At 46.6% G+C, this 26401-nt stretch overlaps 2 protein-coding genes across 2 annotated transcripts in view; one reads left to right on the forward strand and one right to left on the reverse strand.

Annotated features, from left to right (window-relative positions):
* The first annotated feature begins 757 nt into the window (after positions 1-757).
* On the forward strand, positions 758-22723 carry LOC148841763 (uncharacterized). Its single transcript, XM_088924101.1, has 9 exons — positions 758-1398; positions 10692-10859; positions 11438-11576; positions 12646-12734; positions 14438-14501; positions 17940-18028; positions 18588-18700; positions 19230-19386; positions 20366-22723. Exons 1-9 carry the CDS (start codon positions 1284-1286, stop codon positions 20521-20523), a joined length of 1092 nt encoding a protein of 363 aa, XP_088780227.1. The 5' UTR covers positions 758-1283; the 3' UTR covers positions 20524-22723.
* A 2212-nt stretch (positions 22724-24935) lies between these two features.
* nsd2 (nuclear receptor binding SET domain protein 2) overlaps positions 24936-26401 on the reverse strand; it is a 41178-nt gene continuing 39712 nt past the window's right edge. The window contains exon 23 of the mRNA XM_088921543.1: positions 24936-25984. Coding sequence (XP_088777669.1) covers positions 25731-25984 — 254 coding nt within the window. The 3' untranslated portion in view covers positions 24936-25730. The remainder of the gene's footprint in view (positions 25985-26401) is intronic.

A 26401-nucleotide genomic window follows, 5' to 3' on the forward strand; every position in this document is an offset into this window, starting at 1 on the left:
AAAATGTGTGTATTGGTCTCATTCTGTGTGTAATTAAAGTTTTTTCACTTGACTTTAGAGTAAATGCATTTACCTCTGTAAGAATTATACAGAATTGTAATCCAAACCACATTTCTGGTAGTGATAAGGCAAATCAAGTATGTAGCTTTTGAAACAAGTCAGGGATGATCTGCTGGCACGGTGCAGGAGCAGGTTACTTTGAGAGCTCATACTGATACTGACCTTATCCCAACAGGGACAGGGACATCACTGGAGGAGACTGCTCTTAAATCTCATGGGAGACAAGTTGCAGTAAAACGAGCTCACCCTAAATCACCTTCTTTCACAGACCGGGAACTCTGGTAGGTTATAGATCACTTGTGTTCAGTTAAGGGAAATTGATGCTCGAAGGCTAAGGTTTTGTTCAAAAAGATCAATAAATTACAGTATTTAATTTTAACCGACTCTCTGCGATTGACTGACACATTGTACCCAGTATTAACGAACGATTTAATACCTCCAAACCCAGCAGGACTGCCGCATACTCACGGAGAGAGAGAGCGCCCCATGATCAGAAAGCTGCAGTAACACACGGCACATCACCGAGTGCAAGGGGTGGATATACCCGCTCTACAACATTTCTCAAATTCATTCGAACTCAGAATCTACTAAACATCTTTTGATCTTTTGACGTTTTGCACTCTACCCCCATTACAGCAACACCAAGTGCATGTACTGTATGAGCTGAACACCCTCTAGCCCTGTCATGAATCAGTCCAAGACGGTGCTCCACACACTGACTGAAGGAAGCAAAGGTTTTCACTACGGCCGTCATCGCTAGCCTGTACCGCCTACTCCCCCCAGCCGCTCTTCAGAGGCAGAAAGCGTCTGTTCGGGTTTCGTTGGTTTTAAGAAACATTATTCACCTCAACACGCGTCAAATGACAACGATGTGCAAAAGGTGGTTGTTATATTAAACGGGACATTTGGAAGTCGCTTGCAGCTTTTGTTCTGACGCCTGAATCTTAGGGGGAAAAAAAATACTCGGCGTATTTCTTTGAAAGAAAGCAAAAATGAAACAACATTAAAAGGAAGCGGCATGTTCGCGTAACATTTTTAAACAGCCCAAAAGGACGCAGCTCCCCCGACATATAATTCAGAGAAATCCGCAGCAGATTTAAAACAATGACGGCGTTATGGAGCCCCAGTTCGACCGAGGATAATCACATGACGAGATGTCATATGACAGGGGGAAGCCCAGCGGCTCCAGCTGTGCCCGGGCTCGCTAGCGCCACTTCACATGAATGAAAGCAAGCCGAGCGCACAGCTCCGGTGACCCTGGTTTATTTCATTTCTGTGGCGAGATGGACCGCTGTCTGACGCCGTGGCTGTGCGCGGTGAGCGCTGTCTGCCTGTTGGGTGAGTGCCGCGTTTTCTTTCCCTAATTCAGGGCACATTTTGTGTGTGGGGGGGGAACAGCGCGACTGAACTGCAGATTTACAGCCTTTGTAAAGCTGATTGTACAATATCACGAAGGCACAATGTAGGAGAAGTAAAGGATTTTTTATGAGCTTTACAGAGTTTCAGATTCACACTCATTGAAGAAAGTAAAACAATGCCACGATTTGACTTAGTTACGTTTAATGTTGTAATAATCTCCTACCCCCTATTTATTATTATTTTTATTATTATTCACATTTTTGTTTAACAAATGGTCTCTGTTCACCGCCCTGAGAGTTTGCAGAAAATCAGCTCGCATGTTCACGAGAGTTCGTTGTGCCTATCGGGAATAAACGAGCATCCCCTTAATCGATCCTATCCCATACTTTGGATATTCCTATTTCAAAACAGGACAAACTGCGCCCTTGTTTGTAAACAGCATCGTCGGAGAGGGTTGGTAATTTTGGGGAATTAAAGGATCATCCTCAATTGCTAGAATCTGACTCAAGTCCGGCAATCATGAATTGAAAGCGGCTTATTTCTGTTGCAAGCTTTTCGTCCGTACACCTTCTCCACTCTTGAGTCTTCTACACACAGTTAATCCTACCGTATTTCGTATATGACGCCTTTCCTTTTCTTTAAAAAAGGAAATAGTGCGATTTTTTTACAGCCCTAAAGCAAACTATCTAGAGAGTCTGCTGGGATTTATAACTTTCTCTTTGTGAACCTCTGATGCCAGTGGCTAGCAGGGTGGTGTCTCTGGTAGGGTTGGTGCTTCACAGCTCTGGGTTCCTACTGTAGGTTTGATTCTAGACTAGAGTACCTTCTGTGTGGAGTTTGTATGTTCTCTTGTGTGTCAGCTTTCTCCAAGTGTTCAGGTTTCCTTTGACCTCTTAGAGCCATTCTGCCTGGGTTTCTTGATGTCTGAAGATAGGGCAGGAATGAGTTGTTTTCTGCTCACAGATGGACAGTGCCAGTGTTAAGTTTGCTGCTGTGACACTGTATGCAGGTTTGTGATGAATATACTTGCTTGTACCTTCCACTGAACTCTGAACACGCTTGTTGCTGAGCTTTTCTTCCAGTGATCTACCACTGGAAAACAGTTTTTCTATCCTACAGAAATTGAAGATGTTGAACCATGCTGTTTCTCAGAGGACGTCTTGTCCTTTTACTCGTCCTGTGGATACTTGTGACCAAGAACATACATGTCTGACAGCTTTACTGCCCTGTTATGTATGTTTTACCCCATACTGAAAGCTTTACCGTTCACCTTGTTTTTAAATATGTAGTGTCAGGGAGTTTTACTTTATTTTCCTTTCACTTTAATCACCAACGCTGCGAGAGCTATTGCTGTTCTTTCAGCAGCAGTGTAGGATGGTCGTGTCCAAGTGACGGTCAGTCCTGTTTCCCCATTTGTTCGTTCAGCTTTACAGGAGAAGGGGCTGGACGATTCGGGAGGGAAGGTTTACTTATTTTTTTCACATGATAAATCTGATGCAAACCTAGCAGATTCTTGGAGCTTCACGGCACCGGCAAACCGCCTCTGACAAGCTGTGCTTATGCACAAAGAGTTGCGGGAGTATGGAACAAGTTATCCAGCCGTGTCGTGGAAACTGATTCCCTGGCCTCTTTCCAAGAAACAGCTGGATCAATCAGCAACACCATGAGCTGGGAGGCCCTCGTTTGTCACTTTCCGTAGGTTCCCCGTTTCTTTCGGCCGAACTCCAGCTGCAATGTAAATGAGGACGAATTCAGGAATGAATCAGCCATGCCGTGCTGGAGAGGGAACTTGTGCAGTTTAGTTTCACATCTGATGAAAGTCAGTGGGCTGCACACCTGTGGGAGACTACCCTCTGAATCTCGCTTGCTGTGAGGCAGTGAAGGGAAATGGTGCACCTGCACATCTTTCATGAAGTGTTGCAGTTTCTCTCACTTCTGGCTGCATGGAGAAGTTACATACTGTATGGGAAGAGTTACATTTGGTTTGTTTAGCCTACTCGGATGCTAGCTCATCCGTCTTATCCAGCTGCTTGCTGAAAGAAATCAAGGTATTTGTGTTGATAACAGCTGGGTGGTTTGTTGCACACTCCCATAACCCTTGGTGTCAAGACGTTCTTCCTTCTCTTAAACGCACGTCCCCTCAGTTCTCGCTGGAGTCCTCCGGTTTGTCTTCTCACTGACGTTCTGGAAGTGGGCTGACCGTTTTATCTGGTCACTGCCTTTGAAGATTTGTTAAGTTTGGTTCGGTTCACCTCATAGACTTCTCTGTCCAAGACTAAAAAGAAGTTACTGACTTATTACTGAGTTATGTACAAGGAACGCGAGGAAAGAATGTCTTACTGCGGCATTACGAAACGCCACAGCATTTTTTAAAAGTTGACATAAGGTGTGGTAGGAACAACGGGGAGAGGTAGAATGTTGCAGTTAACTTCATTAAGTAACCATCACTTTATTGCTGTGTTATGGCAATTTTAAATATCCTGTTCTAGCCTTAAAATTGGAAGTTCTTTTGATGGGTGACCTGAAGTATGTGTCCTAGTCAGGACATTTGGTTTAATCCCACTTCTGTCCTTTGGATCAGTGTAATGGCAGATGGAGGTAGACTCGCTGGAGGAAGAGACTTCAATGCAGTGTGAAACGCGCTGGGCAGCCAGTGCAGATGTGATTAGTAGCGCATTTCAGTTCTGCCTGCTGTGTTGTGCACCAGCCAGAGCCGTAGTCCGATCGCCTGATGAAACTGAGAGACAGAATTTACATACAGCACCCCAGAGACAGAAGCCCTCCTTCGTTCGCCGGTTTCTTCCTTTCCATCTCTCTCGCGAGCTGCGTCTTGCGGTCGAGCTAGCAAGAGTGAAAGTTCCAGATCGGCAGGGGAGGTGCACTGCTCCAGGCCTGGGGAGCTGTGCTGCAGGTCGTTCACCCCCAACCCCGGTCTGACTCCTACGGGGGCTCCCACTCTTTGTCCTGGAGGCCCACAGACCTGCTGGTTGTTATTCCAGCCCAGCTGGAAGGAAGCTGCCTGTAGCCTTGGGGAAGCTGACAATTATAAGAGGTACTTATCTGGAGAATCTGCAAGTTTATTTTTCTGCTCAGATGCTTGGGATTTTAATTTATGTGTGAATTGCAATGGTTAAAAGGCAGCCACCACATGCAACACATTTACGAGATGAAAACAATCAGACAAAATTTTAAATTAATCATATTAAGACCATTGAGGCTTTATTTGTGTAACTGGGATGGGAACCCAGCAGATGTGTGTGTGTGGCCTGCAGGACCAGCACCGTGAGTCCCAGCTCTGATGATCAGATTAGAGCTCCAGTTCTGAGGGTGCTGGAGTAGAACAGACCTATAGGACCTCCTGGGCTTCTGGGTTCTCCAGACTGGAGTTGGACGATCTTTGACGTTTCTCTGTCACACCTCGGAGCCCAGTGTGTTTCAGACGACACAGGAGAACATCTGCAGTATGTGTGGGAACTGACGTCAGAGCTCACATTTACATTTCTCTCCAAAAGGATATGAGAGTTTGCCTCATCTGTCATATACATATGTGTATTATTTAATAAATGATTGAAAAAGAAAGATTCTGATTGAAAATCAGAGGAACCATTGAAAACTCAGGGATAGTGTTGAATCCACCAGTCGTCTCATGACCAGCTCTGAGTAACTGCATTACTCTGTTGAGTGCCCCTCTGAGAAGAATTCACTTGGGCCAAAGGCTAATAAGATTACCTCCACACAATCACAGTACTGTACAGGTTCATGGGGCTCTTTTTGTAAGTGTTACTTCATTCAGCTGCCCTTGAGTACACCAGGATGTGCTCAGAACCGTTCATATACAGTGCCTGTTCTTTGACGCTGCATGTCACCCTGCAGCTCCCAGCTGGCAGCCCACTGAAGCCCAGCAGGTGTGAGCCTGGTCGGTACCTGGATGGGAGACCTCCTGGGAAAAACTAAGGTTGCTGCTGGAAGAGGTGTTAGTGGGGCCAGCAGGGGGCGCTCACCCTGTGGTCCCTGTGGTTCTTATGCCCCAGTATAGTGACGGGGACACTATACTGTAAAAGGCGCCATCCTTTGGATGAGACGTAAAACCGAGGTCCTGACTCTCTGTGGTTATTAAAAATCCCGGGGTGTTTCTTGCAAAGAGTAGGGGTGTAACCCTGGCATCCTGGCCAAATTTCCCATTGGCCTTTACCACTCATAGCCTCCTAATAATCCCCATCTATGAATTGGCTACATTGCTCTCCTCCCCAGTGTGAGCTGGTGTGTGGTGAGAGTACTGGCGCACTATGGCTGCCGTCGCATCAACTTTAGGTGAGGCTGCACATTGGTGGTGGTGGATGGGAGTCCCTATTACCTGTAAAGCGCTTTGAGTGGAGTGTCCAGAAAAGTGCTGTATAAGTGTAAGCAATTAATATTATTAATTATGGTTTCTGACTGACAGCACCACATGCCTGCACTTGTGTGGGAGGCCACTGGGGGCGTTGTGTCGCTGAGATCTGAGAGCCCTGGCCCACAAATCCCACTCTGTCCGAGACCGCAATCGACAGCTGCTTGGGATATTCCAGTCACGGTGGGCTCGTGACATGACCCAGGGTTGCACCCGTGTTCACAGAGCTCAACCTGCGCTGGTCGAGCCACTCATGAGGCTCCAGGCAACTAGAACTATTTAACCCTGCTGTCCTCGCTGAATGTCGAGATGCATTGGGCATCTCAATTGTCATGATTGTTGTTCTTGTCTATTGAAAGAAAATCCAGGAAACACATTGATAAGAAATGTCTGGGTGACAGATCAGGTTTGAGCTGTGTTGTGTGCCTTAGGGGCAGTGTGTAGCCAAACTCTGAAGTGCCATTCATAGAGCGTGAGACCATATGCATGCACGATGCCCCTCTGTGTAGCTCAACAGTACTTCTCTCTCGTGCTGTCCTTACCTTGGATGAGAACCAGGAAATCCTCTTGTCCAAGTTGTGCCATGGTTTAAACTTCCAGTGCATTCGGGAGCTGAAGCATGCTTTCTGTCTGCAGCAGCCTGAATGTGAAGTGATAACCACAGCTTGTGAGAATTGAGAATTTGTTTTTATATTTATTCTTCTTTGAGAGGCATGTTGTGATGGTGAGCTGGGTTCCTCTCGCCGAATCCGTGTTCCAGAATGCAGGACGCCTTCTCTAGGATGTAGTCTTGTCCTGGTGTCTCAGTTCCTTGTGTGATTCGTTACGCTGTCAAATTGCGGAAGAAATCGGTCAAGAGTTATGTAAACTCACACACTCATTTCAAAGTTTCAGATGCTGCTAGGTGGTTTCCCTTTTCCCCGATGGCTTTAAAACGAACCTGATTGTGCCTCAGCTTCCTTTTTTTGTTCTCTTGGTTTTGAACAAAAAACATTGTGCGCACATTTTTCCTTATCGTACCCTATAGTTAAGTGGGAATTTTGGTTGCGTCACCTGCTGAAGTGATCTGTTGGAAACCACCCACTCCCCACCTCCTTGAATAATTGTTGGCAGATCCCCCTCTTACAGGAGGTAAGACTCTGCTCCTGGCTCTGGAGACCCACAGGCCTGCTGGCTGTCTTTCCAGCCCAGTTTAATTACCTGATTGAAGCCTTAATTGGACCAAACTAAGAAGTTACTTGATTGAGCAGAAAAATAAACTTTCAGATATTCCAAAAATTCTGCCGTTTAATTTACAATTTTAACAACACGTTTAAGAGCTGAAAACAATCAAACACTTTAAATCAATTGTATTAAGACGGTTAAGGAAACCAGCACTGTGAGTCCCAGCTCTGATGAGCAGATTAGAGCTCCAGTTCTGAGGGTGCTGGAGTAGAACAGACCTATAGGACCTCCTGGGTTTCTGGGTTCCCCAGACTGGAGTTGGACGATCTTTGACGTTTCTCTGTCACACCTCGGAGCCCAGTGTGTTTCAGACGACACAGGAGAACATCTGCAGTATGTGTGGGAACTGACGTCAGAGCTCACATTTACATTTCTCTCCAAAAGGATATGAGAGTTTGCCTCATCTGTCACATACATATGTGTATTATTTAATAAATGATTGAAAAAGAAAGATTCTGTTTGAAAATCAGAGGAACCATTGAAAACTCAGGGATAGTGTTGAATCCACCAGTCGTCTCATGACCAGCTCTGAGTAACTGCATTACTCTGTTGAGTGCCCCTCTGAGAAGAATTCACTTGGGCCAAAGGCTAATAAGATTACCTCCACACAATCACAGTACTGTACAGGTTCATGGGGCTCTTTTTGTAAGTGTTACTTCATTCAGCTGCCCTTGAGTACACCAGGATGTGCTCAGAACCGTTCATATACAGTGCCTGTTCTTTGACGCTGCAATTGAGCAAAAAGCTGAAGATTGAGATCGTCTTCTAACATGTTCATAGAGGTTTTGTCTCCTCGATTTACATTTGCCCCTTGTGAAGACATGGGAATGGACTAGGGTGGCAGTGTGGAGCGGCGATGAAGGTTCTGAACTTGTGACAAGCAGGCTATGGGTTCGAATCCCAGGTGAGGCCCTGCTGCTGTACCCTTGAGCAAGGTGTTTCCCCTGAGTCGCTACAGTAAAATACCCAGCTCTATGAATCGGTGCATGTGTGAGCTGCTTTGGCCAAAAGTGTCGGCCAAATATTTCTATCCGGTTGCTACTAGTGATTTATTAAAGACTTGTTAGAATTTAAGGCTATTTGGAATTTTTGTGGGTATTATGTACAGTACCTTTTTAAAAAAATTCCAGTAGTACTCTCTTACCGTAGGTGGATTTTCCAGTGAAATACCCATATTTGTTTTCAACACAAGGAATCAAAGGTCCTGTGAAGTACTGTACCACTGAGTCTGTGTGCCATAGAATCCATTGCACTGTATGTGAGTTACACAACCAGTAAGAAAGAGTGATCACTTCAAAGAGAGGCTGTTGTCCCTGTCACTCAGGATCAAGGCTCTTTTGCTTTCCTTCACTTTTACGCAGCCAGAATCCAAAGTGCTCTGACAACCTCCATTACAGTCTGGTACGGGAGCTTGGAAAACTGCTCCAAAGGCAAACTGGAAAGGACTGTGTCCAAAGCTGCAAAAACTGTTGGCTGTGAACTCCCTTCCATTTCATCTCCCTATTCAAGACGTCCCTCCTGTTGTGCCAAGACAATCGCCTCAGACCCCTCTCGCCCAGCTCATACTCTCTTTCAGCTTCTCCCTTCTGGAAAACGTTTCAAACCCTTCCTCTCAAGGACTGCCCGATTCAGCCTCAGCTTCGTTCCCACTGTCACACAAGCTCTGAATTCACCTTGAACTCTGAATTCCGCTGTATAATGATGCTGCTACATGGAGAGTTGTTTACATGTGTATGTGACGATGTTTGTTTGTCTTCTGTCCTGTTTAAATCTGTACTGTATATGTTGTATGTACTGTATGTCTCAGCTGTGTTCTTTCCGGTCACGAAAGCAAATTCCACCAACTATTGTTGTGTGGCAATAAAGAATAATCTCTCTATCTTTCACATGGTCTATACCCGATTCCTTAGTCATTTATTAGTAATGTGGAAAATTATACCCCCAAGGAGTAGGATGGAGTTATTGATGGTTAACATGTGACACCAGCAGGTTTCTGTAGGATATGCTACTGAATCAGGGCCCTGCAGGGTGTGGTTGCATGGGCATCGGGAGTGTCACAAGCTTGGCAGGTCAGAGTTACATTGTGAAAACCTGCTTTGCGACATCGCTCAACATCGCCTACAGATCGGAGATTTTGAACAGGAACTGTGGTGGGAACACAAGTCGCTTAAAAGCAACAGTGAAACTTGCATGTGACAGAAATAGAAATGGTAATAATAAGAATGACAATGATTGCAGCGTTTACTGCTGTCACTCATGAAAAAAGGAGTGTAGTTCACAACAGAAAGCACCAGACTAGACTTCTGAATGTAGTGACTGAGGTTAGGGTGTGATCAAGTCATCTGAAGCCCACCCCCGTTTCAGAAATAAAGATCCTGTTTTTGTTGACAACATGTCAACAGATTGTGATTCACAGATGATGAGCGGTGAGCACAGACACTCACCACAGCTCTGGAGGAAGGTGTCTGTAAAGAGGGTTGTGTTAATGTTTGCTTGTGGTCACAGATCATGCTTATTGTGAATTTGCCGCTCTTGAATTACAGACTCTGATGTGGAAGCTCCTGTACTTCACAGTGAACCACATTGTCCAAAACTGGATTTCAGTTTCACTTACAATTTAGTGAGATATGGTCTAGAAATGAATATAGTTTTGAAGGAGATGGCACTCAGGATCAGTGCTTCCAAGCTTATATCAGCTAATCTACAAACCTTCACAATCTGGGTCTTTTCCGTTTAAATTTCCTAAGAGATCTTTATGATCAAATCTGTCTGATACACATTTTTCCTTCTCCTGAAGTTGCTTTGAGAGGGGTTTGTGTGTTCAGGCTCCATAAATTGGCATATATCCTTTTTTGAAAAAAAAAAAACTCTGCTGAAAGTGTAAGAGACTTTAAAATGGGGAAGTCAGACAGAAGGTGTCTTCTTGTGGTTGGCCGCCCTTCAGTGTACATAAAATCACTAACTGCGAAAGAGCTCTGTTGAAGTGGGAAAAGAGCCAGTTTCATCGCACATCTGTCTGTAAATCTACCTGTCCTCTACTGAAACTCGATTTCTAGCCTCACAGCAGAGTCATAAGTGAAAGAAGGACAACTGTAGCTGTAGTTGTTTTTCCTTTCCCTGGTATGTTAGCAATGCTGCACTTCATGGGTGTGATTGAGAAACACGGGGTCAGGTGTTTTTCCCAAGAAGCGTGCTGCAGTTTTGGGCCTGCAGAGCTGCTCGCCGGGAGAGTTCAGACAGCGTGGCTGTGGCCTCAGTTACCCCTTCGTGAAACTGGAGATCTTCGAAGAGAGGGGGGCTTTAGGAAAACCAACTTAGAAGGGTTTGTTCTTCTCTTTCGCCCGGTATTCCGCCAGTTTGATCAGTGAAGTCACAGTAGGAGGAAACAGTACGAATTGGCATTTTTAACGGCACCTTGAAAAGCAATCATCTCGAAGCATCGAAGCAACCACACGATGAAATAAAACTCAACACAGTTCCAAAGGGAGAAAACTAAGCAGATCAGAAGATACAGGCCTGTCTGTAGAAGGACAGGTATATAAAGGGGCCCAATGTAGCTGAGCCCCTGCATCCTACCGGGTGATGTTCCGGAAAAACCTCAGTCGCCGTTTCCGTTCATATTTCACAGCAGCCCTCTTTTTCCACGCTGTCTGCTTGTCAGGAATGGTCGTCAGCCAGACGACGCTCGGCCCCACGGTGACCAACACCACAGGAAGTGGGAACGCCACTGTGACCACGGAGCTCCCTCCCAGCACAGCGGCTCCAGACTGCTCCGCCGTCAACACCTCCAGCTGTGTGGCCTGCGCCCCCGGCTCCTATTACGACAACGGTGAGCAAACCGCGTTTCCTACGTCCACCGGCATTCGATGGCAAAACGTCCGTGAGGATCACGCTACTAATGTCTCGTGCTGAATACGTGGTCCCGCAGGACAGTTTAAAATTATTCAGAAAGGCGTGAAGGCTCCTGAGCTCTGTCAGCCCTAAAAGACAGCATCACCTCTCTTCTCACGCTCGTAGCCTGTTCTGATATAAAGAGCCAAGCAATCCGTGCCTCTCCATATAGGCATATATGTACAGTAGTTCAGGTGGGCAGCTGCGTCAGCAGGCGTGGGCTACAAAGGAACAAGTAAAGGTTTATTCCATGCTGAAAAGAGAAGAAAGGAAACGCAACGTTTCAGGTGGGGCACCTGATGAAGGCTCACTAGCCCAAACGTTGTGTTTCCTTTCTTCTCTTTTCAGCATGGAATAAACCTTTACTTGTTCCTTTGCATATATGTACAGTATACAGCCCCATAATACAGGGCTCTGTTTGTAACTGTAGTATTGAGTTCAATTCCATGAGTTTCATGGACTGATGTATAAACAGTAAATTGAAGTAGTGTGGTACCTCCTCCCTCTCTTTCCCAGGTACGCTGGCGTGCTCGTGCTGCCCAGAGCGCGGGCTCTGTGTGGCTCAGAGCAACTGCCTGCCCTGTTCTAGGGGGCGCTACCAACCTCTGGCCGCTCAGGACCTCTGCCTGCCTTGCAGCCAGGGCTTCTACACCAAGTGAGTGCACCTCCCAGCCACCTCTCCGCAGGACAGAGCTGGCTCTTTTCTCTTACTGCGCTAATTCACGTATTAGATCTGTCTGTAATCTGGAGCGCCCCTTGCCTCTCGGCTACTCTGCTCTCTGTGTGTGTTAGAAGGCAGCTTAGCATCTTTTCCTCTGTCTGTCCGGCTCCGCCTTCCTCCCAGCAGACTTCTTCAGAGTCCGTCACCGAAGCACCGCACCGCTGCAGAGCTGAGCTCGGCCTTACCTGGGCGAGACCTGGCCAGCTGGAGACCTGGCCTTCAGTGCTTGAGCTCGCCCATAGGGCAGTCTCTTCCCGTTGGGCGACGGTGACCTGCCAGTGTCGTGACTCAGTGCTCGCGGATTGTGGTGCACTTGTGTGTTTCCTCGTCGAGTTGGAGCACAGCGCCGTAGGCTTTTTATTCCGTCTTGTGAAACTCTGGCCCCCATTTCACAAGACTCCACGTTTGCTCTGAAATACGCAATCAGTAAGGATCAGCAAGTGAAGTGCATGTTGTATTTGTTACTCTTGTATTCACCGCAGTCATTTTTCCTTTTCTGCCCTTTGCACTATTTTATCTTTTAGTCCCCGTGTCTGTCTAGACACGCTTCTGTCCCTACAACGAGTTTGTACCTGAAGGAAACAGACACTGGAAAGGAACATGGAAAAACCTCAATAGCTTTAGAACTTACAGTGGTGCTAGAAAATCTGTGAACCCTTTAGAATTTTCTGAATTTCTGCATAAATTTGACATGTGAAAATAGTCATAAAAATAGATAAAGAGAACCCAATAAAACAGATAACACACAAAAGGATATACCTTTTCATTTATTTATTGATCAAAATGATCCAACATTAAATGTCTTTGTCAGAAAAAGTATGTGAACCTCTAGGATTATCAGTTCAGTTAAGGGGATAATTAGAGTCAGAAGTGTCAATCAATGGGATGACAAGCAGGTGTGAGTTTGGGTGGCCCTGCTCTATTTAAAAAACATAAACCTGAGTCTTCACCATCAAAGTCAGGTCTCTGTGGTGTCTGATGTCTCTCTCCTCTCTTGTCTCAGCTCCACCGGCAGTCCTGTGTGCCTCTCCTGTCCAGCAGGCACCTTCGCCAACTCCACTGGCTCGCAGGTGTGCACAGCCTGCTCTCCAGGTAGGTCACCTGCGCAGCTCCTCTCCTCTCTCACTTGCGTGCGGCCAGTCTCGGGAGCGTGCGGTTTTGTGTCGCTCAGAGGATGCGCACACACATCCGCTTCACGCTGTGGAGATACAGATCGAGCCGCATTTCTGGAACAATGAGCCTCAGTCTGTCGGGCTTCTGGAATAAAGGGAAGCAGTTAAAAGGGCAAACAAAATGCAAGGATATATAGTCAACAGAGTAGAGTTCAAATTAAGGGACTTTATGTAAAAATTGTGTAATAACTAGTTAGGCCTCATTTATAATATTGGGTACAAATATGATGACCGCATTCCAGAAAAAAAACTAAGATGCTCTGGAATTCATCCAGAGAAGATCAACCAGACATATTCCAGGGCTTAAGCGCTGTGAATCCTACACTCACAGGCCGAAGGAAATGCACCTCTTTAGTCCTGAACAGAGAAGACTAAAGACTAACAATGATCCATGTGTCGAGAACATGGCAAAGGATCATTGATTTGACCATCCTACCATCCTGCATGTCATTACTGCTCAGTGGTCCATTGCTGCTGCTCTTGGCACCAGTAGACGTTGAAGTGTACACTGCCGTTTGTGATGAGTGGTTTGTGCACTCCTGGTGTCCCCGCTCTGGGGAGTTTTTGACTAAACTGCTGTCCCAGGTTGAATGTTGCAGTCGATTGATCTGCACCTGAAGGCCTATTTTGCCCTATACTTCAAATCAACACACAGACAGCGCAGTCCTGGTGCCCCTTGACTGCCGACACCACTACTGATTCAAAACATCGGCTAGTTGAGCTGTTTTAGTCCACTGCCGGTAACTACCCCACTTTGTATTTGTGTCCGTGCAAATAGTTCAGTCATGCTTATAATTTTGGTGGTCTAACGGAGTAGCCGTACGTGTCGGAGGGAAATAAGACACCACAGAGACCTGACCTGACCTGACGGAGTAGCCGTACGTGTCGGAGGGAAATAAGACACCACAGAGACCTGACCTGACCTGACGGAGTAGCCGTACGTGTCGGAGGGAAATAAAGAAAGATTTTTAGCAAAGCGGAGTTGAAGCGATATTATTCTAGGCTGGGTGAGCTGCAGTGGAAAATGGGAGAGCTGGCCTAGCGTATAGGGTTATAAGGGTTTCAACACTGGAATAGAGAAACTGTATCAAAAGAGTTTTCTGTGGAAATTTCAGCTCATATGACTACAGTTGCATAACAACTGGCCAGTGGGCGTGTTACTCAGCTCCCTGGGAACATTTAAACAAGCAAACAATGACAAACTTCACCACCGCAAGCACGTGTCGTAGAGCCAAAAAGAAGTTGTACACCAATTAAAAAACTGCTAGATAGGAATTAATATGATTATTGTATTGTATTGAATATTATTGTATTTCTCATTGAAATGTTTGCTCACTGCTCATAATCAAACACGCTGTGAAAACAGCAGGATTTTTCATTCGGGTTCAGTACTTATCGTCTTTGCCATGTTTCGCCGTTTGTTTTACAGGAAAGGCATTTTCCAAAAAATGTACTGATTCACAAGATCATCTGGAGTTAAAAAAACACGAGGCATGCTACTTACATTTCCACACTTTCCTGCATGCTATCATCGTGTGAACCTAAATTTGTCTTCATGCCTTATTCCTGAATCATTGTTAGATTCAACTATACTGTTACTGATGGGCATTTTATCTTGAACAGGATATTACACGTCTCGCCAAAACGCCACTTCCTGTGATCCTTGCCCTGTGGGAACCTTCTGCAAGTAAGAGCCACTGGTCGTTGGGCTTGGTGTTGGTTTCTTGATGACAGGAAGCCGGTTGGAGGTTTTGGGTTGATGGGAGGGTGTAAGGGACACGGTGGGAGCTCAGATGGCAATGTAAGAGTTCAAAAAGACAGAGAAGCCTCGTGTTCAAGCGAGGCACGGCAGTAGACATGAGAGGTGTTCTCGAAGGAGAGCAGCTCCTTGGCTGATGACACATGTTGAAAATGAAAGGTTTTACGGTTATATCTGCAAAATATATCTGGATTATTACGTACATCCCAGTTTTTCTGTTGTGGCTGGGCACTGTGCCCGTCTTTTGTTTTACTAATTTACAAATATGCAAAATATTTTTTCTTGGTTCACATCAGGCAAGGTAAAGAGAACTTATGAGGCTAATGTGCAGGCTTTTCCTGTGTTGCCCGAGACTGGAAATGATATGTACCAGCTTCCTTTGTGCCGCGGGACCATCTATTTGAAGAGAAAGTGGTTTCTCTCTTTTCAGTTTCTTTCAAAATTGCGCTGCAGATGTAGGGGAATAAATGAGGACTTCGCGTTACTGACCGTGTTTCAGTGGCTGGTGGTGCTGCTGGCGGCTGTAGGACCTTTAAAGATGTCAGAAAACAGAACCTGTTTCCTTGTTTGTGTTCGTTAGCAGTGACATTTGTGTAATTTGGTTTGTTTTTCTAGAGTAGGATGTTTTTTGTACTGTAAGCGTGAAAATGAATCTGGAAAATTTGCTTTAAACCAGAGCAACTGATCTATCTTTGAACTGTTGCTTTCACACTTAGGAAGGAGTCTGTATTAGTCACAGCAACATTTGGATTCGCCTTCATATTGTGTAATCCTTGACTAGCGGCACTGGATCTTTGCAGACACTGGTATAAATGTGTGATGTGATGACTGTTAAGAACTGAATCCTGCTGTATTCCAGGGTCACGGTCTGTTTTAGGATTTGTTACACTACTTTATTGTTATTGGTTTCTCATGATCTTAGAAGATGTGAGATAGCAGACGTTTCCAGTAAACAGCTGCCTTGCTGATACAGTAGATCAGACACCGAATGTGGACCCAAGCACTTGGTTTGTCCAGTTTCAGACCTGCTCAGGGGTTTGATCTAGGGCACTCAGGATGGGGGGGTGTTTGCCTGTTATGTCTTCTGGCATGTAGGGGCAGCAACATTAGTTTTTTACAGGACAGGGCTGTTAGCCTTGTGCCCAACCTCCAACATGGAGGACCTGGAGCCAGACGTGGGACACGAACCCACTACCCTGAGACTGAGTCTCATGCTCTACCAGCAGAGCTAGTCGGGGCCCTGCCACTTCAGGAGGAGATAGAAAAGGCTGTGGAAATTCAATCAGGGCTTTTAAAAAAAATCACAGGAGGCATTTCTTTACACAAAGAGTTGTGGGTGTCTGTAGGAGGATTCCCAGCCATGCTGTTAAAGCGGATTCTAGAGAATCCTTCAAGACGAGCGTTACTGAGCCACCAGCCTCCATGAGCTAGCTGGGCTGACGGGCCTCCTCCCCCCCAGGTCCGTTAGAACATGGGACAAGGGCGTTCGACCCCGGTGAGAGGATCTGATCCAGGCGTTTGAAGGGAGGCCAGCAGCTTGGCTGGGTAACATGTTCTCAGTTTCAAATACATTTGAAATGCTTCTTGTATTGTTTCTTTTATAGTGGTCCACCTTACCTCAGATCCTTACCTATAAAACATATTTGAAAACCGATATATACAGTGCTGGGAAAGTGAAGTCTAAACTAGGATTTTCTGTAGGAAGTAGAACAATCATGAAAATAGCATAACTGATAGGTACAGTATTTTATTTTTAATAAAGTCAATTTGCTTCTCCCATCTTGGGTCAATGAGTCACATTGATAGTGCTGAGTATCTTTATTTTGAAGGAGCAAAAGCAGCAAACTGCTCCACAGTGCAGAGGAGGCAGGCCTGAAAGGTGTGAGATCACAGAAGACAGAGACAGACTGCAGAATTACTAAGGCCACATCCTCATCGGCACCAAATACAGAAAAGCCAGACGAGAATTTTCAGGAGAGTTTGAAAACAAAGTTTTATGGCCTGCAGAGACTAAGATAAACCTTTTCCAGACTGGTGGAGGGCTTGAAGTGTGGAGAAAAGAACAGCAGAGCTTCTGGGAAGCCTGGTGGAGGTAGATGCAGGGACTGGGCATGAGGGGCTGCCTGTGGGACTGGCTCACTCGTCTGTGTTGGTGGCGTGACTGATGCTGGCAGCAGCAGAATGAATTCTGGAGTTTACAGAGACGTTTTGTCTGCTCATGTAGAAGAAAAGGCTTCACCACAGAGCAGTACAGGGGCCCAGAACATCCAGTCACTGCAGCCTAGTCAGTCTTCAGGTTTAAATCCAGTTGAAGACATAATTGAAGTCATAACACCCCAGGAATGGACAAAGAGCTCAATAGGTTGCAGACCTCTTGCAGTTATTGCTTCAATGGGATATGCAGCCAAATACTGACCTTTAAACTCCTGACATTTACTTAAATATGAAAGTGTCCCAATAGTCATCTGAAATCACCAAGTTCAACACTAATATGTTTTTGTTTTAACACGACCATACGTTTCTGAATTGATTGAAGGAGGTTCTCAGTTGTTGGTTGTTTCTGGGCAGTCAGTGAAGAGTTCTCCCCATTCTTGGGCCCTGGGTTCGATTCTGAACTGTTGTTTGAATGTCTTGCCTGTATCTGTGCAGATTCCTGTGTGTGTGTGTGTTAGCTGCCTTGAGCAGGTCTCACCTTATGTGCTGTCCCCCAAGGACAGACACCTTATCAGCAGTAAGAGTTTGTGTCTGGTTCTGGTCAGAATGGGCTGATCGATGCACCAGTGGTAGGATAATTCAAAACTTATTCCATGCCGAAAAGAAAAGAGACTTTCTTCAGCTGTGTCCTTCAGGTATGTCTACACCTGAAGAAGGCTCCACAACTGAAATGTTATGTCTCTTTTCCTTTCAGCACGGAATAAACCTTTACCTGTTCCTTTGCAGCCGACTGCATGCTGACACACCGATTGAACTGATTGAAATAAGGCTAACTGGTGGTGGGCCAGTGTGAGAGCTGAAAGAGGAGAGATCTACGCAGTTAACACATCACAGTCCGCAAATCACCTCCGCCTGCACACGCCTCCCGGTCCCAGCGTCTCACATGACTGCCAACACAAGCTCTCCCTCAGTCCGCAGATAAACACGGTCACATGCTTGCCTGTGTGGAACAGAGGTTAGAGGTGGAGTTTTCCAGAAACAGACTGCCGGGGCCGAATGCAAATATAGAGAACATCTCTTCAAGTCTGGTTATATTACTGGTGTACAAATTACTGGTCCTGGTTAAGGCTGGTGCACAGAGGCACAAGTTGTCTTTCCTGGCGGGTCGTGCAGACTGGCTCCTGAGAGTCCTGCCCTCTCTCCTCTCTCCAGCTCCTCCAGCTGTGCCCAGTGCCAGCCCTGCCCGGGGGGCGCCGAGTCCCTGAAGCCCGCCTCCAGGGAGTGCACGCCCTGTCGCCCAGGTACCCACCGTTCGATCACAGGGAGCACCTCCGTTCAGTCAGTCCCACACACAGAGCAATACAGCATAACATCCATCGCGTGCACGGAGGCTAGGACTAACAGTGTTCCTGAAAATAAGAATTATTTTTCATCCATTTCAGTGTGCTGAATGGGTTTCTTTTATGCAATATTGTTTCTTCAGGCCGTGCAGTATGTTCTCTGTTAGCGTGACCAACTGATTGAACCCCTTTGGGTGGAGGGGCTTTATCTAAGATGCTTACTTATTCCATATTTTTCCTCCTCTTTGAGGACAGACAGGGGGGGGACACCTGCATTTGCTTGCTCTGTGATATTAGCCATTTTCTCCTTGTCCCACAAATCAACAGCTGATGAATTCAATTGAATCTTACAACACCTGACGCTGTAACATCTGAATTCCTCGCAGTTGTTTTAGACTATCCCCCTGCTGTGTGACATACAGTCTAGACACATTGCTAGACTTCATTCCACTTATTACCTTTTTATCGTTTCCATTGGATTAGAGCCAATGAACTGTACTTCTCCCTGTGTCCCCCTCAGGAATGTACAAGGAGCCCCACGAGACCATGTGCAGGATCTGTAACAGTGGCTTCTTCCAGATCCACTGGGGCCAGGAGAGCTGCGAGATCTGCCCCAAGGATCACTACTGTCCCGTGAGTCCTTCTCCACCTCCCTCCAGCAAAGATCAACATCCCAGCCAGGCGCAGTGTGGTGACCGGTTCAGCCTGACCACCCTGCACACGACCAAGACCAAGAAGCATGCTGTAGCTGTAGCGTGCTGACCCCTGTGAGGCAGGGCGGTGCAGCTCTAAGCACACAGAGGGAGATAATGCTGATGCTGATCGCTGAGATGTGTGTGCTTTAGCCAAGGTGAGGGGAGTAAGGTCACTGTATGTTCTACGGAAGGTAGATTCTTTAAACTTTGCAGAAGCCTTATGTGCTGGCTTGCTGACTGCGTGACTGGACGTCCCAGAACCACACATGCGTCCCTGCGCCATAGGAAGAGCAGCACTCCCATCATTCCCTGGCCGTCTGTAGCAAGAACCCGTCTGTGCGCTCTCTGCACGAGTGGCAGGCTTGATCGATTCATTCTCCGTTTTTGGGAGCTGGACATCACGTAGGAGGTGCAGATGGAGGCTCTCTGGCTTTTGGACTGATGCTCCCCCCTGCTTCCTGTTGCAGAGCCCTGACGTGATCCCCATTGAGTGTCCTGCAGACGCCTTCTGTCCCAAGGGCAGCACTGCCCCTGGGTACTGCATGGAGACCTTCCTGCGCAAGGCAGGAGACACCTGCGAGCTGGCGCCCGTCACCATCGCCCTGCTGGTCATCGCAGGAGGCCGTGAGTATCCCCGAGGGAGAGCAGCGCACCAGCCTCTTCTCCTAGCGTCAGGCTAAGCCGGCGGACCTCAGTCCTGGTCCTGCAGGAACCCTGTGTCTGCTGGGTTTTGTTCCACTGGGCCCTTAATCGCCAGCGCTAACTGGAACAGGAAACAGATCTGCTCCTGGGGGGAACATTTTTTTCTGCACTGGGCTTCAAATATAATTGTCCAAGTACGCTCATTTTCAACAACTCTGCTGTCTTTCCCCAGCTTGCTGTTTAAGAATTTGCTCCTTTATTTCTGACTGGACGGCTATTAATAGATGGCCAGACAGAGGTGGGACTGGCGCTGCATCAGACGGCTCCCACAGTGAGTCAGCGCTCTGCCTTCTGCTGAAGGCGCACTGATGAATTACCTCAATTACCTCCGGGTTCGTGACGAAGACAAATCTCCTTCAGCTTTTCAGGAGCTGAAATCAAATTAAAAAAAAGTTCGTAGCGGAAGCAAAATTCAGAAGGTGACCTAGGACCAGGATTTGATAACCACTCTGCTGGGATATTTTTGAATCCAAAGCCTGAGTACAGAAAAAAAACCGAAGCTAGCAGATCGATTAGTGGCACTCCAGGGCCCAGGTGGAGCAAGAAGCCGGCACACACAGGAGCAACCCAAGAGCAGGGCCGAGGTCCGCTGACCTGAGTCTCAGTGCTTTGGCCAAACGGATAGAAATGCCGAGAGATATTCGGACACGGCCGTGGCGTTTTCCCTCCATTCTCGCATGTGGAATGGAGATGTTTTGCTACACTGAGGCATGGCGATTCCAGCGCTCGTTTGTTGTCTTTTTCGTGCCTCGAAGGGGCCGAGCCCCGTTTTCACAGCCCGGCCAGGCCGGCGCGTGGTGGCGGGTGGCCGGGCCTGTGAGGGCCATGCGGTCGAGCGGAGCCGGGGCGGGCGGGGGAGCCTGGTCGGGCTGGCCCTGAGCACGCTGTTCCTGTGTTCCAGTGGCGCTCTTCGTCGTTGCCCTGTTGGTCCTGCGGCGCAAGAGGGAGAGGGACAGGGGCCTGGCCGTGGAGCGGGCGGCGCTCCTGCGCAAGGAGAGGCCGCCGGGCCGCGGGTACGGGGGCGCTCGGGACGCCGAGCCCGTCTACGCCGGCTGGTAACGCCAGGGCACACCCCGCACGAGCCCCACCCCCGGACGCCAGCCCACAGCCGCCCCCCCCCCACGCCGAAAGGAAGCACACAAGGAAGGAGGGGGCGTTTTTATCTGCTTTCTTAGTCTCCCGGGTGCGCGGAGTGATTGCGGCTTCGGCTCACAGGATTTCGCCCAGCCCTCACCAAGCTGAGAAGCACTAACAGACGTCGGTTTGACCGCCATTGGTTTCGATTGAAGTAGAGGTCAGGCAAGAACATAGCGGCCGAGGAAGCATTTCCTGCGTGAGCCCCAGGCGCTAAAGTTCCCACAGTCTGAGTGTTGGGCTCCTGGACCTTTTCAGAGTGTCTATGTCTCTTGTGGCATATTTCAGCCCCACACAACGCTTACAAAACTAGGCCCTTGTGGCAGGCTCTGTCAGGGTTTAGTTCATCTGTGCTGAGTTATAGTCTCCCTCTTCCTCCTCGAATCAAGTGGCAGTCTGCTTTCAAGGGGTTCATCAGCCCTGGGTGGCCTCCATCCGTGTCATGTACAGTGATTCACAGCACAGTCATGTCGGCGTGACGTGACAGAGAAAACTACAGCTTAACACTAAGCAAAACGGAGCAGATGGGCTCTGCAGGTCTCCTTGCTGGTTGTTCGTGTCTGCTGGACACTTCCTCAGCATGTTTCTGAGGGCGTATTTCACACCCCTCCATTTCCTTTAAAAAGGTTCTGTCTATACTGGGAATCACAGCCCAATCCTGCCAATGACTGCATTCTAAAGCACTGATTCTGCACTAAATACCACTTTAAACCTTAGTATTGAGTTTTCTGAGATGTCTGCTGAGGAAATCAATCTAAACTGTTTACTTCTGAGGTTTGGGTAAGACCAAATGTAGTTAAGCCAAGTTCCTTCAGTGAATGTTTTATTTTTGTTGCTGTTTGCCTGTGGTTCTGAGTGAATGTTTTCTATTTCATTTTGAATTAATCTGATCTGCATGATAGAAAAGTCTTTAGTCAATATATTAATATTAAACCCTGTTTAGAAAGAGACTTCATTCCTGTTGCTCATTTTGAGTTCTTTACAAATGCCTTAATATAATTTCCAGAATGTTAAATGCCAGTTTCTGAAGCCTAAGCGTGCTGTGCAATACAATTCTCTCAGAAAGTGCCACAGGCAGTCTCCTGCACATTCCTTGTTCCTATGAACTAGTGCCCATGCAGTTTCAAATAGATTTCATTGTACTTGAAACAAAAGTACTTGAAACAAAAAACTCTCATGATCTTTTAAAAATGATTCTATTCCTCACAAGTGCTGTAGCTAGAAGAATGTTTTTCTTTTCTCGTGAAAGTACTTGCTGGTTTGCACAATGTTTCTGCTAATCTTGGACTTTATCAACCACTAAGAAGCTCAGGACTAATGATAATTACTCACCCAGTAGTGATGAGTGGGAAAAATTAGTGGTGTGGTAAGAGTTTGCCTGACCGCTACTTTTAGATTATTTTTACTTCTAGGAATGCTCCCTGTGACATGAAAGGATTGCATGGAGCAGAGACTGTCCTGTGCCAGAGCTGCGACGCTACCAAAGACGTGCGCTGTTAAGCATCAGTGCAGGTTTTTGACAACTTTAGTGTTTATTGCAGCAGCTGCACTCTAATGCCCCTTTTAGGAAACGGAGCAGGTGCTGAGGGGGACAGATCTGGCTCCACCTCCATCCAGGGAAGGCAGGTGGGGAAAAGAAAAAAGTGCAAATTTTGTACTGGACCTCAGAGTGTTCCAGAGTAGGTGCAAACTTTGTATTGGACCTAGGAGTGTCCCAGTGCTGGAACAGGGAGAGTCTCACTTCTTTTGTCTATAATCATTGAGAAATCAGTATCTTAATTTAAGAATTAAGAATGCAGTTTGTATTTTTTAAAAGATGGTTTTTATTGGCGGTGGTAGGGCCCAGCAATATTTAAGATCATTTCCTAATAAAACACAATGGAGGAAAGTGATGCTGTAGTTGGTCAAGTTAGCAGTGGATCAGGGTTCCAGAGCTGGGTTTGTTAACCAGCTGGGCCACGACTTCAGCCTTATTTTAAAACTCGACAGCTGGAGTTTGCTGCTTATTGCCAAGAAGAAGCTTTCAAACACCCTAACAATGTTAAAGTCTGTATGAAGTGAATGAAAATGTATTTGAAGAGGTACAGATTGTAAAGCCTTTTTTAAATAAAAATTATTTACATTTGCTGGCTGTTATTTCTGCTTCTGATTAGTATTACATTACATTAGTAGTATTACAGTAATGATACTTGGTTTCTGCTACCACTCTGCATCATGTTGTCCTGTCTGTACCCCAGTACTGTACTTCTGACCTGCAATAGGGGCAACAGTACGCATGTAATTTAAGAAGCAGGAAGTTCGTTTTAGCATTTTAATGAGGAAAAAGTGGTCTCATGTTGAAATACTGATCAACCTCTTGCAGGCTTATCATCTACAACAAGGAAGACTGCTATATGGAAAAGGGACCTCAAATTATAGACAATTAATGGCAAAACCCTATAATTAGGATCCACTTGATTCCTCAACTATGTAATTTAGTAGTAGGCCCACGCCTTTAAAATCATAGAACTGAGGGTCCACAGCCTATAACGCTAATCTAATAGGAGTTGTATAATGTAAGCTGGACCCCCATCATCAAGGTATTCCAGGGAGATTAGCCCAACAAGCCATTGAAATCGGCGTTGCCTGTAACAGACACCACTGCTGTGGCTGAGATGCAGGGCAATGCCAACAGCACGCTGCCGGGAGGGCAGGTTCAGGACACACAAAGACACTGGCACGAGACCACCCTACAGCTCGAGTCCGCTCACTGCATGACCGCTGTCTTGCCATCATCCGTGCTAATGGTTGCCAAACTAAGCTCTGCTCTTGTGCTGCATTGACACCTCTACGGGCAGAGCTTCCCCCTCCTGGTGCTGGAGGTCCACACACGCACTGGTTTCCATTCCAGCCTGCAAAATCCACCTGTATGTTTTTCTACTCAAAACTACTTTTAGCTGTAGGTTGCCTATTAACTATTGAATTTCATAAGTAAAATAAAACCCCAAACACAAAACAGGCATGGTCCTGCATGACTGAGATGTACACCATCTATAGCAAATTTTGCACATCTTTTACTTAAAAATCCCCCACAAACTTTGCCATTCCACACAGTTCCTCTCCTTGGAGGAACAAACTCTCTGCATGTGTGCAACAAAGGGCTAGATACAACCTATACAGTCCCTGAGCCCATAGTGGACTCAACTTGCAGAGCCTCCTGCAGGCCTGAAGTCAGATTCCCAGTGGCTTTTTTATGGATCAGCTCAGCTGAAATACCTTGCTCAGGGGCACACAGCGGTGTCTCGCCTGGGAATCAAACCTGCAACCTTCTATTACAAAGCCGGAACTGACCACTACCTCACACAGCATTCCTGCTTTAATCCTGTTCGGTGGATCAAACAATTGAGAAAAGAGATAATCTGTTAGAGCCATGTTATCACCCATCCCTACAGGCTAAGCAGCATTTTGGAGAACTTGAGTTCAACACCATCTACTCAGCACGTGTCATTTTCAAATGGGCGATTCACTTCAGGCATGTGAAGGAAAACAAATTATTAAACTGCTTAAATGCTTTGAAAAGAGCTCTGTTTTTTTTTTTAACCCAAGACGGGATGGACAGACCCAGGGGATACTGGAGACAACAGGGCGTCTTCCAGCCGTCTTGATTCCCAGACTGTCCTCCCACACGCTCCATGTAGGTCCTGCCATGGCTGTTTCAGTTCAGTCTGGGTTTCTCCTGGAAGCCTGTTGTCCTCTGAGAATAAACAGCAGGCTGGAAAAGGTAACCTGATGTGATCAGGAATATTGCATTATGTCAAACCCAGCACATTTAGTCAGATGATCCTAAAACATGGCATTTTAAAATGATCATGCTATAGCAATTCAGTGATGCCTGTATCAGTGTTGCAGACTCCAACCTTCTATTTATTTTTTTTGTAGACAACTTGCAGTGCAAGGACACATTGAGAAAGGTGAAGTACATGAGTGTTTCCCTCAGTGCTGGTCCAAACAAGTAGAGCAGGCTGAAACCAAAGAGTACAGGAGAGGGGACTACGATAAGGGGATTTAAAGCTGTGTGAAAAAAACAGTTTTTATCTGGTTGAGTGATTACAAACCGTAACCCAGAGTCTTCAATAACGAATGCTCCTCCGGGGTTGAGGTCTGTCTTCTCTCTGCCTGATCTCAGCTCATCTCCCAACTCTGACTCCCCTCTGTGCTGTGGGAATCGGCCTGCACTTGTTTTTGCAGCCTCTCCCGTGTTTTAAGAAATCCAACCCCTTCTGCTTCTTATAGTACAAGTGCTTTAGCAATTCCCCACGACGCCGAGAAAGAAGTAGCAGTAGGCACATGAAATGTTCCTTTGACAGTGTTTACTAGCAACCCTTTTTAAAGTACTCTGAACACCAAGACAAACAAAAGGCTTCAAACTGACTTCTCATCACTCACCAACAGATCAGAAGGAAAATCAAGTAAACAAACTTTAAATCTGAATATTATTGTTTTTTCTCTCCTTTTTTTTTTTAATACTTGTCTCTGACACGGGTAGACTCTGATAACCCTGAAATATTTAAAGATACTATTCTTCACAAATTCAAGACGGGCTACAAAAAAAAAGGTACTGAGCTATTAAATGCAAACTACACTAATACATGAAAAGTTGTTAAGAGCTACTAATAGTGTCTTTTCTTACTTTTTTAAGATATTACCTCTTCTAGAAACACCTTTACCAGCTGGTAAACTTAAAGTAACTCTAAAACATATTTCCAGTCTTATTATTTTGGTCTTTTAATATACATCTCTAGGTTTTAGATATTTTTTCAGTAAAAGTACTTTAAAATATTCAAGTTTAACTGTAATGCTGTGTAAGTTATGAGGTTTTTTTTTGCAGCCTTGAACATTGTGCTTACCACAGATGCTGATCAGTGCAGATGCATTATTAGAAAAAAAAACTATGTCAAAATAATTAACCTGTTCTGATGGCTCAGTGGAACTAAACAAAAGAAAACAACAATCTGGGCTTCCCTGATGAAAACAACGTAAGCTGTACAGTACTTGAAGGTTGTGAAGACGAGGGCGTGTGGTACTTATGTACAGGATAGTGTTAGCAGTTTGGCACTGCAGTGAGTCTCTGGTCTGAGGCCTCCCCCTGAGGCCTATGCTTTCTTGGAGTTCTTGGGAGGCCGCTGCCTGTCGGCGGGCGGCCTCTCTGCTTCGGCCTCCTTCCTGTCCAGACTGGGGTGCAGCTCCTGGTCCTCGTGCTCCTGGCAGCACAGCTGTCCAGAGGTGCCCCAGGGGCGCAGCGCCCCCTCCTGGTGCGCCTTGCAGAAAGAGTTTGGGCAGAGCTGGCAGAACGCCACAGAGTTTTTTCCACAGACGTCGCAGTGGTGCCAGGGACAGTCCCACCGGCCTGCAGGAAAACAGCAGCGACACACAAGGCGTCAGGGGCCCATCCCGGCGGGGAGATTCACCGAGTGCAACTAAAGGAATTAAAGCCACAGACAGAACACCCACCGGGGTACAGGGTATGCACCCTATACACCACCGAGAACCGACAGCGTCATTAACCCCGGCTTCAGGAAACGCGTGCGAAGTTACACACGGCTACAACTTGTTCCTTTGCCGCTTTTGTCTGCACAAACGGTTCACAACCATCTGAAAGGTGTGGAACTCTAACTTGCCTTTCACTTGGCCCCAGCCTGGCGCTATTCTGATTTAGCACACGAACCACAAGAGCTGCAGGAAGAGCGGCACAGACTGGGCTCGCCTGCGCTCCAGAACCCCTTTGCCCGCCAGCGGCGCCTCCAACAGGGCGAGAAGAGCACCT

The sequence above is a fragment of the Atractosteus spatula genome, chromosome 1, assembly GCF_055471065.1.
Source record: "Atractosteus spatula isolate fAtrSpa1 chromosome 1, fAtrSpa1.hap1, whole genome shotgun sequence".
Taxonomy (NCBI): domain Eukaryota; kingdom Metazoa; phylum Chordata; class Actinopteri; order Semionotiformes; family Lepisosteidae; genus Atractosteus; species Atractosteus spatula.

Bases quoted from the DNA above. Each gene is read 5' to 3' on its own strand.
- LOC148841763 (XM_088924101.1), top strand. From the start codon at position 1,284: ATGAAAGCAAGCCGAGCGCACAGCTCCGGTGACCCTGGTTTATTTCAT. The intron at 1,399-10,691 runs GTGAGTGCCGCG...TCTGCTTGTCAG, and splicing joins GAGCGCTGTCTGCCTGTTGG to GAATGGTCGTCAGCCAGACG. The intron at 18,029-18,587 runs GTACCCACCGTT...TGTCCCCCTCAG, and splicing joins GTGCACGCCCTGTCGCCCAG to GAATGTACAAGGAGCCCCAC.